Source organism: Saxophila tyrrhenica (genome assembly GCF_035928015.1).
Source record: "Saxophila tyrrhenica strain CCFEE 5935 chromosome Unknown scaffold_3, whole genome shotgun sequence".
NCBI lineage: Eukaryota > Fungi > Ascomycota > Dothideomycetes > Mycosphaerellales > Extremaceae > Saxophila > Saxophila tyrrhenica.
In genome coordinates this window covers 782,100-793,900 of record NW_027041735.1, presented here as the reverse complement: position 1 = coordinate 793,900, position 11,801 = coordinate 782,100, and the positions used below count along the sequence as shown (strand labels likewise).

The 11,801-nt window shown below is 54.7% G+C and overlaps 5 protein-coding genes across 5 annotated transcripts; 2 read left to right on the top strand and 3 right to left on the bottom strand.

Annotated features, from left to right (window-relative positions):
* Positions 1 to 360: 360 nt before the first annotated feature.
* Positions 361 to 2,307, bottom strand: LTR77_002241 (uncharacterized protein; the record flags this gene model as incomplete). The annotated part of the gene is made up of 1 exon (XM_064799500.1): positions 361 to 2,307. One exon carries the CDS (start codon positions 2,305 to 2,307, stop codon positions 361 to 363), a length of 1,947 nt encoding a protein of 648 aa, XP_064662255.1.
* Positions 2,308 to 3,523: 1,216 nt separating this feature from the next.
* On the top strand, positions 3,524 to 4,561 carry LTR77_002240 (uncharacterized protein; the record flags this gene model as incomplete). The annotated part of the gene is made up of 1 exon (XM_064799499.1): positions 3,524 to 4,561. One exon carries the CDS (start codon positions 3,524 to 3,526, stop codon positions 4,559 to 4,561), a length of 1,038 nt encoding a protein of 345 aa, XP_064662254.1.
* A 754-nt stretch (positions 4,562 to 5,315) lies between these two features.
* LTR77_002239 (uncharacterized protein) lies at positions 5,316 to 6,692 on the top strand (the record flags this gene model as incomplete). The annotated part of the gene is made up of 3 exons (XM_064799498.1): positions 5,316 to 5,495; positions 5,521 to 5,639; positions 5,702 to 6,692. The coding sequence occupies 3 exons, from the start codon at positions 5,316 to 5,318 to the stop codon at positions 6,690 to 6,692; spliced, it is 1,290 nt and encodes a 429-aa protein (XP_064662253.1).
* A 94-nt stretch (positions 6,693 to 6,786) lies between these two features.
* Positions 6,787 to 9,328, bottom strand: LTR77_002238 (uncharacterized protein; the record flags this gene model as incomplete). The annotated part of the gene is made up of 3 exons (XM_064799497.1): positions 6,787 to 7,255; positions 7,322 to 8,547; positions 8,600 to 9,328. The coding sequence occupies 3 exons, from the start codon at positions 9,326 to 9,328 to the stop codon at positions 6,787 to 6,789; spliced, it is 2,424 nt and encodes an 807-aa protein (XP_064662252.1).
* Positions 9,329 to 9,850: 522 nt separating this feature from the next.
* Positions 9,851 to 11,730, bottom strand: LTR77_002237 (uncharacterized protein; the record flags this gene model as incomplete). The annotated part of the gene is made up of 5 exons (XM_064799496.1): positions 9,851 to 10,537; positions 10,594 to 10,667; positions 10,716 to 11,226; positions 11,289 to 11,560; positions 11,616 to 11,730. The coding sequence occupies 5 exons, from the start codon at positions 11,728 to 11,730 to the stop codon at positions 9,851 to 9,853; spliced, it is 1,659 nt and encodes a 552-aa protein (XP_064662251.1).
* Between the last annotated feature and the right edge of the window lie 71 nt (positions 11,731 to 11,801).

Here is an 11,801-nt window from a genome sequence, read left to right as displayed (position 1 = left end):
CAGAGTCCGTTGCTCATGCTTGCGCTTATCAGGCTGCAAGTACACACTGGCTGAGATGGTAGTGCAAGGCTCGTTCGTGCGAGTACGTAGATGTCATCTGTACATTTCAAGCAGCTTGCTTCTATGCCCACAAGATCCACAAGACATATCCCATCCCGACCCCACCGTCTCCAATGCACCGTCACGCCAATGCTATGCAGCCCGCCAATCCCACAGACAAAAAGTCTCAAGCGCTCGACGCAGCACCTGCCCTCGAACTCCCCCACTGCTGCCATTCAGGCAACGGCGTAACGTCCCTTTTCTACTGCGCAACGCGCGTCAGCCCATCCCTTCAAAGCAAATCACAAAGCAGAAAGAGGCTCATCTCACATAAGGCGTCCTCCCACTAACCCCCGCCTCCTCCGTATCCGAATCTTCCAGCTGAAACCGCTCCTGACTCCCCTTATACCCATCGCTACTGCTCATATCATCCAACTTCGTCTCGTCGTAATCCGCCGCATCCGCTCCGGAAACGCGGGCGTAGCGTCCTCCCTCCCCCCGCGCACCTCCACGATTGCCTGCAGCACGGATACCGCGCAGCCACCCCCCCGCTCTCCGTTGCCGGAACCTCCAAACGACGAACACGACGACTGCGGTCGCGAAGACGCCGGCGAAGAAGGTGGTGACGGGGTTCATCATCACTTCCTTCGCCTCGTCCACGACGGCGCTGCTCGGGCTGCCGAGGGACTCGAGCCATGCTAGTTCCTCTTCGACGGCGGGCGTGGACATATTGTCCGATGGGATGGTCTTGAGGACTTTACTCAGCCCCAGCGAGCCGCCGAATTTGTCGATGCCTTCGGCGACGACGTAAGCGGCGAAGCCGGAGTATTGGATGGCTGTTTCGAAGCCTTTGCGAGGGGAGGAAGCGATGCGCACGCGGTTGTGGCCTTTAGGGTCGGAGTGGTAGAGGTGCCAGTTTCGGACTTCGGTGGCGCCGTTCCAGGAGACGTGGACGGTAGTGGTGGTGCTGTTGTTTTCGTCGTCGTGGTAGTAGGCTTGTGAATACAGATCTGGTGGGTCGACGGGTAAGCCGGTGAACTCGTACTTGAACGCGCGATAGGTTCCGATCCAGCTCGGTTCCATCTTGGCTTCCCAGAGCATTTTGCCGTCGGGCGTGTGCTCGGATTGGAGCGAGTGTTCGGACCAGCAGATGAAGGCGTTGCCGTTGGGGAGGACTTGGTAGTCGCCCCGGCGCCAGGCGTGTTCGTGGTATGGGTGGTCGAAGGCCAATATCACCTCTGCGGTCATGGGGTCGGTGTCGGTGCGGAGCGCGAGTTGGAGGGCGCGCGACCAGCTGGCGGTGGCGGGCTGGCGGTCCTCGCCTTTGGAGTTATCGAAGAGGGAAATGATGGTGTGGGTGTCGTTCTGCGAGCGCACACGCGCGTGGTGCTGGCGGGAGAAGTTGGCGCCGTTCACCATTTCGAAGTCGTTGTTGGGGCCGCCCAGGCGCCAGATGATGTGGCCGTCGTCTTTGGAGATCTTGTACACGGTGTCGGAGTGCCGGGCGGACATGAGGTAGTGCTCGTCGGGGAACTTGTCCAGGGCGTTGGAGTGCAGGTAATCCCAGGCTCCGCCGCCGCAGCGCGAGTCCACGGGGTTGAGGTTTTGTGTGCTCTCTTCCAGACCTATCCAGTCTGCGGATGTCCACTTGAAGCGTGTCTCCCATGTTGTTGTGTCGATGTCCTCGAAGTCTGCCCACATTACCGCGCACTCTCCTTCGTAGCCCACCACAGACGATTGGTCCTTGGTCGCATGTGTGACATTCCTCTTCATTAAAAGCAGCGTCTTGCCCTCCTCCACGAATGTAAACTCATGCATGTTCAAAGTCTTCCCTTTAATTCCCACCGGCACCTTCTCCACGATCTGGTAATGGTTGTCCAACAATATCCCGTCCTCGTCCGGCGGCAGCATCATTGTCAACAGGTCCTCGCCCCGTACATTTGACAGTTTGAAGTCCATGATGTTCCTATCATCCCACATGTACGATCCACTCCATATGAGGTCTCCATTGCCATCGTAGATGTGTGGTCCTATCCACGCACCTCCAGGCTTCCGCTCGCCAATCCTCTCGTAGGGTGCCACAAACCAGAGCCCTGGCGCGATGTTCTTCTCATCATGGATCTTGACCTCCCACCGCGGCGACACGATATCGGGTCTGGTGATGTACTTGTCGACTCCGTTCTCATCGTGACCCCACTGGTTCGCATCCGCTGCGGAAAAGCGGAGTGGGAGCGCAAGTAACGCAAAAAAGCACGCACACCAAGACATGGTGTCGGTGCGCTGAATGAAAGACTAGAGTGAAGGTGGGAAAACGACAGTGTAGAGGATAGAGGTGAGGTCAGGAGAGAGAGCCCATAAGGCTGACTCGAGACCACAGCTGTGCGAGGCTGACCGTTACGAAGAAAGTAAGAAACGCAGGACCCCTGTTGGATCTGCGCGCGGAGGTGGAGGGTCCAGCCGGTAGGTTTCATGTTCCGCGGGCGTTTCGGCGCCCATCGTTACGCAAGAAGCGGCTTGTAGGGATCCAGTATCCAAATTTGTGACATTACCAAAGTTGCGAAAGGAACAATCTGGTTTTGCTGACCTTGAATTGCTTGTCGTTCTTGGTAGATAGGGTTTGTGCATGTAGCGAATACGCCGGGATGGCCCGTCGGCGGGCTGAGGATGCGCCAACAGACGTTCGGGAGACTCAGGTTGAACATCTTTGCGAAAACAAGGCTGCCCAAGTGATTCTGCTGCAAGCTGTCGTGCCACAGTCGCGCTGGCGCAGGAAGTACAGGCGCAGCTGCACTGGTACCGAAACCTACGTACCAGCGAACAGGCACCGATATGTGGCAGATGGTATGCAGGTCTGCCTGGTGATCAGTGAAGGCGAAGCGGATGCTGTGGAATCCTTGGGCGGCCGAGCCTGACCAGTTGTTTGGTATCGAGCATATCAGACTCTCGCTGGAGGTGGCAGTGTTGACGGTCATTCCAGACGTCCTGAAGCCACGGAATGGTGGTCCTCGCGTTGGTATTTCGCCATGTCAATCCAGAGTCTGTGTCAACACGACCGCGACCGCAGCCGGCGATCTTGTTGTACCGGGAAGACATGTGCTTGACGGAAGATCTTATCTGCTGAAGGCCAGAAATACGGGATGAAGTGCAAAAGAACGAGGTGAGGTTGATTTATGCATTGCATTTGCGTACGTTGCTCCTTCCTTACGAGGCCACATTCCAAACTCTTCCCCTTCTCTCATCTAAATACCAGTCAAGTGAAAGCATAGTACTGCCATCTTTCTCGTATGATACCAACATGTACCTACCCAGCCTCAGGTCTTTCTGCCAGCGGAGCACAATGAGGCTTAGCCTGCAGCTCAGCGCCACACAAGGCTGGGCCATGGTTAGGCATATCAACTACCCCCTCCCTCCAGGCTAGGCGACGTCGTGAGTACTTGGGTCTATACTTCTCAGCTCAACCATATCCTTTCCTGCGAGACTCAACATGACCCTCACATGGCTGAAGAACTGGCAACCCTTCCAAATTGACGCCCTCGGACTGGTCACCCTCCTCGGCGCAGAACAGGTCAACAAGGCTCTCGGCTGCTTCATCGCACACCCCGTCTCGGACTACCTGCCACTGTTAGCAGCTTTCGTCGTGGCCGGCGACTCCTTCAACGAACCTATCCCGGGATTCCAGCTGTACAACGTCACAGACGGAATCGTAGCTTACGATATTTCGCCATGGTTCTCGCGCTGGCTGTTCATGCAAGACCTGACCTGGAACTCGACGTACTTGTCCGTACATTTCAGCCGGACGAGACGCTTACGGTGGCCAACAATATGCTCGTTGGCTTGTGGTCTTGTTGTGAACGGTACGCTTATTGCTGTTGCCGCCGTGATGGGAGACTGGTGGGGCCTCGCAAATGCGTCAGCTCTCGCCATATCGGTGATAGTACGACGATATCTGCTAGAGGAGCGAGCCAAAGGTCTGCGGCAGAACTGGTACAAGGAGAATCACGAAACCTGGGCGAACGTTGATGTCAAATGCTTGGTCCTTACGCCAGCCGGCCAGGCCGTTACGATATATGCTCCAAGGGGCATCATAACAGAAGTCATCTTGACCGAACCGAAGGTCAAACGGAAGACAAGATACCGGACGGTAAGAATTGTTGGCTGGATTGGATTCTTTTGCCATATCGTTGCCCTGGGGATGGCAAGCCTTGTCAACCAGATGATCTCGGTCTTCGTACTTATCGTTTCGACGTGGTCTGCCATCTATGCGATCGGAACCGACCATTCCGTTGTCGCCGGAAAGCTCAGGATCGAACGCCACGATGGAGATACAGACATGGAGTCACGCTCGCGAGTCTACAGGCGCCTGGATTTGACGGCTGAGGAGGTGGAGTCTTTGCTAGGTTGGTCGCTTATGCCTCCTCGCTTGAAGCAGGATTGGTGGAGGAGATACTATGGGTTGAAAGACACGGACAGGCAGAGATTTAAGCAATGGAGAACCTCAGTTGCTGGCGTGGTGAAAGCTTGAATTTCTTGAGGGCATTGAGACCTGGCTGTGTTTGATCGGCATTTGTTTTATGTACTGTATATGCTCAAGTATTGTCTACACAGAGCTCAAGAGCCCGAAGTAAACGCGGTCAAGTCTCAATTCAGTTCACAGTGTGAAGTGGGGACTATGAGTAAGTGCGACCTTGCACCAGAGCCTAAACCAACCTCACCTTACTCCGACACCTTTACATGCGCAATACTTCTATGACTTAAGACCAGGACGACCGCAACACCGCTGTCACAGTACAAGGAACGGCCGTATAACCTGCTGTCATTGGCCATCATGCAGATCTGTCGCTTCTTTGCATTGCAGCCCAATGGCGGGCGCCAGCGAAGCTCTCACCGGTCCAAGCGCATGGAGGGACACCACGTGGACAAGGCGCGGCATGGGTTGCTGGTTCGCGTAGCATGTCTCTACCGCCTCTTTCGACTCACAAAGTGGCCGTCTTGACGATGTCTTCTCACTGGAACTGGAGTGCGCTCGCCTGATCTGTCCATCGTCACCGGGAGAGCAGACCTGTTTGCGATTACAGCCGGCTCGGCTATCTTCGCGACGACACGACACAGCTGGACAGCTCTTTATAACTATGAGCTATTGTGTATTAAGATTCGAGGAATTTCTTGAAGCCCACGCATCCACGAGGTAACCAACAGGTCTAAAGAAACACCGGCAAAGCTCTCTCAATACCCTCTCATCTGGACACGTAGGCGAAGCGAGAGTAGGGATTGTTTCCATGGCACCGCGGCGGGACGAGGACTCCAGCAGTCAATGGCCGCGCTGGTCTAAATCGAGGCGTTGCTGGGTTGATCGCAACGGACGACCGGTGCCTCCACCCCAGGCCGATGGGTCAAGTGTCGTGGGTAGCAGACACGCCTCCAGCTCGGCGCGAGACACATCCAGGGCACAAGATCCAGTAGTTGCTTCTTCGTCGAACTCAGTCAGAGCTATCCCACCAGCTTCGCAAGAAGCTAGTCGTCCACCAACCGCTCAGCGGGCTGTTCAGCCTAAGCAGGCACGTCCACTACAGCGGCTTCGAGAACAAGCTGATTCCAGAGGCGTGAGTGATCCTGCGATTGATGTTGAAGACAGTGATGAAGACGAAACATCGCCCGCAGACAGGTCAGGCATGGTCACGAACGGCGGTAATCCGGAAGGGTTCGAGTCCATGGATTGGGATATCAACATTGGACCCATCCATATCCACATCCGTTTCAGCTTCCGACCGTGGAATGAGGCCAGAAGTGAGGCTATAGGATCTTCCCAGGCAATCCAAGGGATTCTGGAATGCTCCGATGCGAGAATGCCTGCAGGATTCAGAAAAGCGTCTCGCGAAAGGCTACCCCAAGGTTGTGTCTTCGGAGTCCCTTGGCCTACTCGTAGACAGATGCGCAACCCTATGGCTGGGGCTTCATTGGAGCTTGATGAACCAGAAAGCCGACTCTTCGTGGTCGTGAGGAGTGGCAACGACTTTCATGTGCTTCTAATTGCGGACCGGCGTTATGACAACGAGCAACCGACGCATAGCGAAGTGAAACCACGCGGCATGATTTACACAGGACAACATGCTCCAGAGCCACTGGCCGACGAAGTCCCACAACGGCTGCCAAACGGTCGAGTCACATCTTTTCCTCAACCTCTGCGACTAACGCTCGATGACCGAAACGCACGAATCCCGTCTACCTTGCGAGTGGATTATACTCAGATCTACGTCATTACAGAGGGTGTACCGGTACGCCGTCTCGGCAAAGCTCATCAGGACCACGCAGACATTCTGCAGCACAACTTCCAGTATTTTCGGAGGGCTGCAACGCAGCAAACACAAGAGCCCCGAGCGGCCACTCAACACACGACTCGGCGTGACAGTGTTGTCGCTGGATCTTCGCGTGAGAGGAGCCAGACGGAGCAGTCAAGGAACGAAGATTTGGCCAGGCGACTAAGGGAGATGGAACTTCGAGATCCAGCGAAATACAGAGAAGTCGTTTTGGCGCTACGAAATCGAGCTCAACAAGCACAGGCTGACACCGACGATGATGAGAACGACGATGATGACGATGACGGAGACGACGATGATGAAAACGACGACGACGACGACGATGGAGACGACGACTAGAGTCGCACGAGGATGACAAAGAAAAGGATGACTCGAGATTCAGTAGGCGTTCGTTGAGTGTCCGGATAGACAAGCCAAAGGACCAAAAAGCACATCAGATGATCCCAATATTGCCCCACAGCAAATCAGCCCAAGCGTCACCAAACATCGCTCCCGGTATGATCGCGTCTCCGATTACTTTGTACCTGTCAGGACCGTTGTCGAGATTGGAAAGCTTGCGTAGGACGACCGGAACCGAACAGCCGGCAAGCAGCCAAACCGCATCCCCTTCTCGAGAGGACGGATGTGCCAGACCCAAGACCGACCGGTCTTGCATTGCAAGCTCAGTCAGACGCATGCCTTGCTGTGCCACGGTCCACAGCGGTTGGTGCATTCGCTTCCAGCTCCACAATTCGCTGTGCCTTGTTGTTGCATCGAGCATGTCCTTCATGTGTTCCGACCAACGCCAGAGGTTCTTCTTGCGGCCGAGCAGTCTCCATGGCGCTACGTCAGCAGCATGCTCATGCAACGTTCGGCTGCCGAAAGTGAACTGTTGGTTGCGACACAACCACTGCGCATACCATCTACATGCATAAACATATCTGTGGTCAGCAAGAGTTTCTGCCGATCTGGCGAACCAGGCAACGTACCCATAAGGACCATTCTCAAGATCGGGCAGTGTCTTGTGACGGAACACAAGCAGCATGAAATTTCGAAATGCAGCTGTGCAAGTCCTGTAGTCGTGGTCCAGGATAGGATCCGCAGCTGCTGGCGTGCTACGGTCCAGATAAGCTCTCCAGGAATCTCGCTGCGACAGGGTCTGGAGCAAGTCCCACAAGCCGGCGGCCACCTCGATCCCTGAAATGGTCGGTTTTGCAATGGACTCGGTCTTGGGAAAGTTGCTTCCCGGACCGTCAGATGGTATCCAGCCGAGACTGGCAACCGTTCCCAGGAACTTTGCTTCGGTGTGCAGCGTCAAACTCTCGTCTACTCTAGCTCGACATACCGACTCGTTCGTCGCCCAGAATAGAGGCCGGTTTTTGGCGTCGCTGTCGATGTTTGGAGGCGGTTGCCTGTTACGGCCACGATCGAGCAGGTCCCGGACATAGCCAAACAACCGTCTGTCGTCCGGCAATTTGTCGAAGCGACAGTAATTCGGACACCAAGATGGCCAGCGGAGCGACCTGGAAACAGAGAGCGAGCTTTGTGCGAAGCAGGGTCCCAGCAAGATGATATCGAGGTGACTGCTTCGTCTCTCGATGTAGAAGCTGGTCATCTGCCTAGACAGCTTCTCCTCGCCTATCTCCTTCTCACCCATATCATAGCTGGGTTCGGTGAGGAAGTCTCGACCGTCTCTGGCCATCGAGATGAGACCATAGACGCGGTCAAGTCTCCAGTCACTCTTGTTGGCCGTGGTGCGCAGTAAGAGATCCAGCAGACTTGAGTCTTGGAGACTTTGGTATTTTTTGCGAATGTCAATGGCGTTGCGAAGGAATGGAAAGGCGTTGTGGTCGTTCGAGGAACTGACTGCCTTCTGGAGTTTGATCTGGAGCTCGTCCGCGCTGATTTTCCGTCTATTGGAGGTTCCAACGTGGATTCGGATGTTCTTGGCTACGGCAAACTCTTGAACAGGCCACATCCTGTGCCAGTACTGAGTTCGTTTCACCTCCTCCATTGACGGTTCCGGCGCGTCTGAATCATCCGCTTGCGGTTCCACTGCCTCCACCGCCAACGCCGTCGCATCTTCGGACGGGTGGGACTTCGTCGTCCACGTCCAGGCTATTACAATCTTGGCTTCCTGGAAGATGGGCGCTACGCGAACGATCTGTTTCGCTTGTTCTCCCTTATCTGCTTGATTGATGCAGAGATCGTCGACCTATGCAGTTTAGTAATATTACTACCATGTTACGGAGACGGAACTTTCTCACCCAGATGTATTTGTGCCCTTCCGATACGAGTTGACGCAAACCACGATGCAGGTTGAAGCGAACGTTCACCGTTGTGCCATTGACGTGAATTGGTTGGGAATCAGTACCGTCGCCCCAACAGTATGAGAGAGCTGAATATTTCCGTCTTGCGTCATTCATGTTCCAGACTTTCAGCAGGAACCTCAGTCTGGGTCCTGGGCTTCCATCTCCATTCCCAGCACCATCCCCATGCCCAGCCTCAGCCTCAGCCCCGTGCGGTTCGAGCTCGAGCAGCCTTATGTCAGTGATGCCAGAAAATTGTAAGTTCGTGTAGAGCGGCGCCCTCTCATCGACATTGACATTGCTGCTTGAGGCATCTGGGTCGTCATTGTCGTCGTCTTCGTCGGTATATCGTGCTGTTGGCTCAGGCTGGCCTGGTTCACCTACGCTGAAGATCTCATCCGTCCTGATGTTTGACCAGGTTCGCCGCTCGTTGTTCCATATTAGGACCACGGCAATCAGCACCCATCCAACATGGACTGGAATGATGGCGGCTGCAGCTACTAGTAAGAATACAACCACGATGATCACGATCAGAATCACCAGAGCGAGGATGGCCTGGATCCATGGCGAAGCCCACCGAAGGTCGAGATCCAGGTCCCATGAGCCGATGTTAAAGAGCAGTGGCAAGTTGCAAAAGAGAAAAAACCCAGCTGTGCCGGTGCAAAGATACACCCACTTGATGGCCATATTCCAAAATGCTCGCACACAAGCGCGAATCCGTGTTAAGAAGGACATCTGGAGGGGGTAGGACGGTACAACACGTCGACATCTGGCGCTGTATGTTGTGAAACTTGACTCGTGTTCCCGGTATAAAGATCAACGGGCATATGCTTGCAGCCCGAAAGCGGTGCTACCGCCGTATGGCGCGTCGAGATTGTGTCACATCGTGAGGCTGTCGAGTATGCCAGACGTAGGTGGTCGCATCACGAGTCCGGTGAGCAGGCGTCTCAGGTGACAAGGCTTTGCTGGCGAGTGGCTTGGCCATGCAGCCAACACATCCGTTTCGGCACAGGCCGCCTCGCTTCTTGGGTACAAGATGAGGCTTCGCAGACAGCGGGATCAACAAGAGACGTTGCGTCGATCGTGCGATGTCATCTGATGGGGTGTGAAGTCGAGATGTAAGCTCGGATGCAGAAGTTACAATAGTATCGTATTGTTCAGACAGAACTAATGGCAGTGTCGTCAATCGCCAGTCATCCGCATGCTCTTTCAAGGCCCACCAACGCCTGCTACAGAAGCCTCTGCCATCTTCTTCTCGGTCCGCCCTTCTGCAACGTCCACAGCGCCCATCCGCTCGCCCATCGGGTCAATGCCTTGGATCTCTTGCTCCCGCTCGAGCTCTGTGATTGACGGATACTCCACTGGAAAAGCCCAGTGCAATAGGAACGCAATGACCGACGCCAGCACGAAACCCAGCACGAAGCTCAGGCTGTACACATGCTGAGCACCAGTGGGAACGTACAACGCAGGGTTTGCATCGTTGACGAACCCAGGCATCGACGGTATAACGGCAAGGCACCATGCAACCACCGTCCGCCAGTTGACGCCGTATGTATACCAGTAGCATGATTTCGACGAACCGGTGTAGAGATCCGGATAGTGAAACTTCTGTCGCTGGATAATGTAGAAGTGGACGCAGAGCAGGCCGATCATGGGACCCAGGAACACTGCGTAGGCGGATAGCACGGCCAGGAACGTGGAGCCAGATGCAAGTTGTTGCCAGGGGTTCGGAAGGACGGACAGTGCGGCGATAACGTAGGCTCCGCGGCGGAGATTGATGTATTTGGGTAGTACAGCTGCGACGTCGAGACCTCCAGCTAGTACATTTCCTACCACGTTGATGCTGAGTTGACTGAAGATGAACACAATGCCGAGGAAGAAAGCTGCTGCTCGACCCTGCCGATGGATTTTAGCAAGCTGTAAGTTCCATAGCCTACAAAGGCCCAACTTACCTTCGAGCCGTGTTGGTCTTGAATCGCGATAAATAGGTCGCTTGGTTGCCACAGAGGCTCGCCGTGGCCATATTCTAAAGCCAAGTCAGCAAACTGGATCATAGCGGGTTTTCTTGACATACGCTTCTGAGTCGCAGCTGTCACCAGCACACCAATGATCGATGTGACGTTCCCTGAGAAGGTATACGACAAGGACTGCGACCAAGTGACATGGCTGGGCTTCTTCGCAAATCTCGTATAGTCGTTTTGGTTAAGGATACCACTCGCAATACTCCCGATAACCGACATGATACCCGAACACATCGACCACCCAAGCTGCGACGGAGGGATCTCGCTCGATGTCGTCTTAACAGATCCCCAGCCGTTCGATGTTGCGATGGCCCAGCCAAGCAGTGCGAACTGGGTGATACACACCAACGCGGATGCCCCATGGAAATATGGCCGCAGCTGATTAGGTCTGAACCAGATGAAGATTACGCACAGCACGTTGAAGAGGAAGAACCCGACGAACTGAGCGCTGGTGATGCCGATGTTGGCTGGAAGGGTGTTGGGTATACGGTCGTCGATGTCCATCCAGATGGAGCGGAGGCAGACGTAGATCATGTTGCCGCCAAAAACAGATTGGACGCCGTACTGGGAAGCTGTGGATTAGCCGAGAACGAGGTATGTGAATCGTTGAATGGTTGATCACTCACCCAGACAACGGATAGCAAGATGCGGTTGAGTATAGGGAAGTAACTCCCCCACATGCCCCAAACGCTTCTCGAGACGATGGGAAAGCCGAGGTGAGAGCTGGCGCCCGAGACTGAGTTGAGAACGGCGAATAGCGCTGCGAGAGCGTTGCCAGCGATGATGACAACGATCGCTTGCCAGTACGACAGTCCGTTCGCCATGAGAGAGGACCCGGTCGAATACGAGCTCAGGTTCATGTTGACGAGGAACCAGAGCTCGACAAACTGCAATGGACCTGCTCACGATCATCAGCTGAGGATCGATTTGTACTGAGTTGTTATTGCACCAACCCCATAGTTGTCGCTCTGGCGGCACGGGCAGTGTATCTTCATTGCTCCATCGATCGCCTTGCTCCTCTTCTGAGAGCTCCAGCTTGCGGATGCTTTTTCTGAAAACGACTGCCATTGTTTCGAAGAACAATAGACGATGAAGAGTGTTGAACGGACGCGAGGAATGCAGCTACTCATTTGTAGATT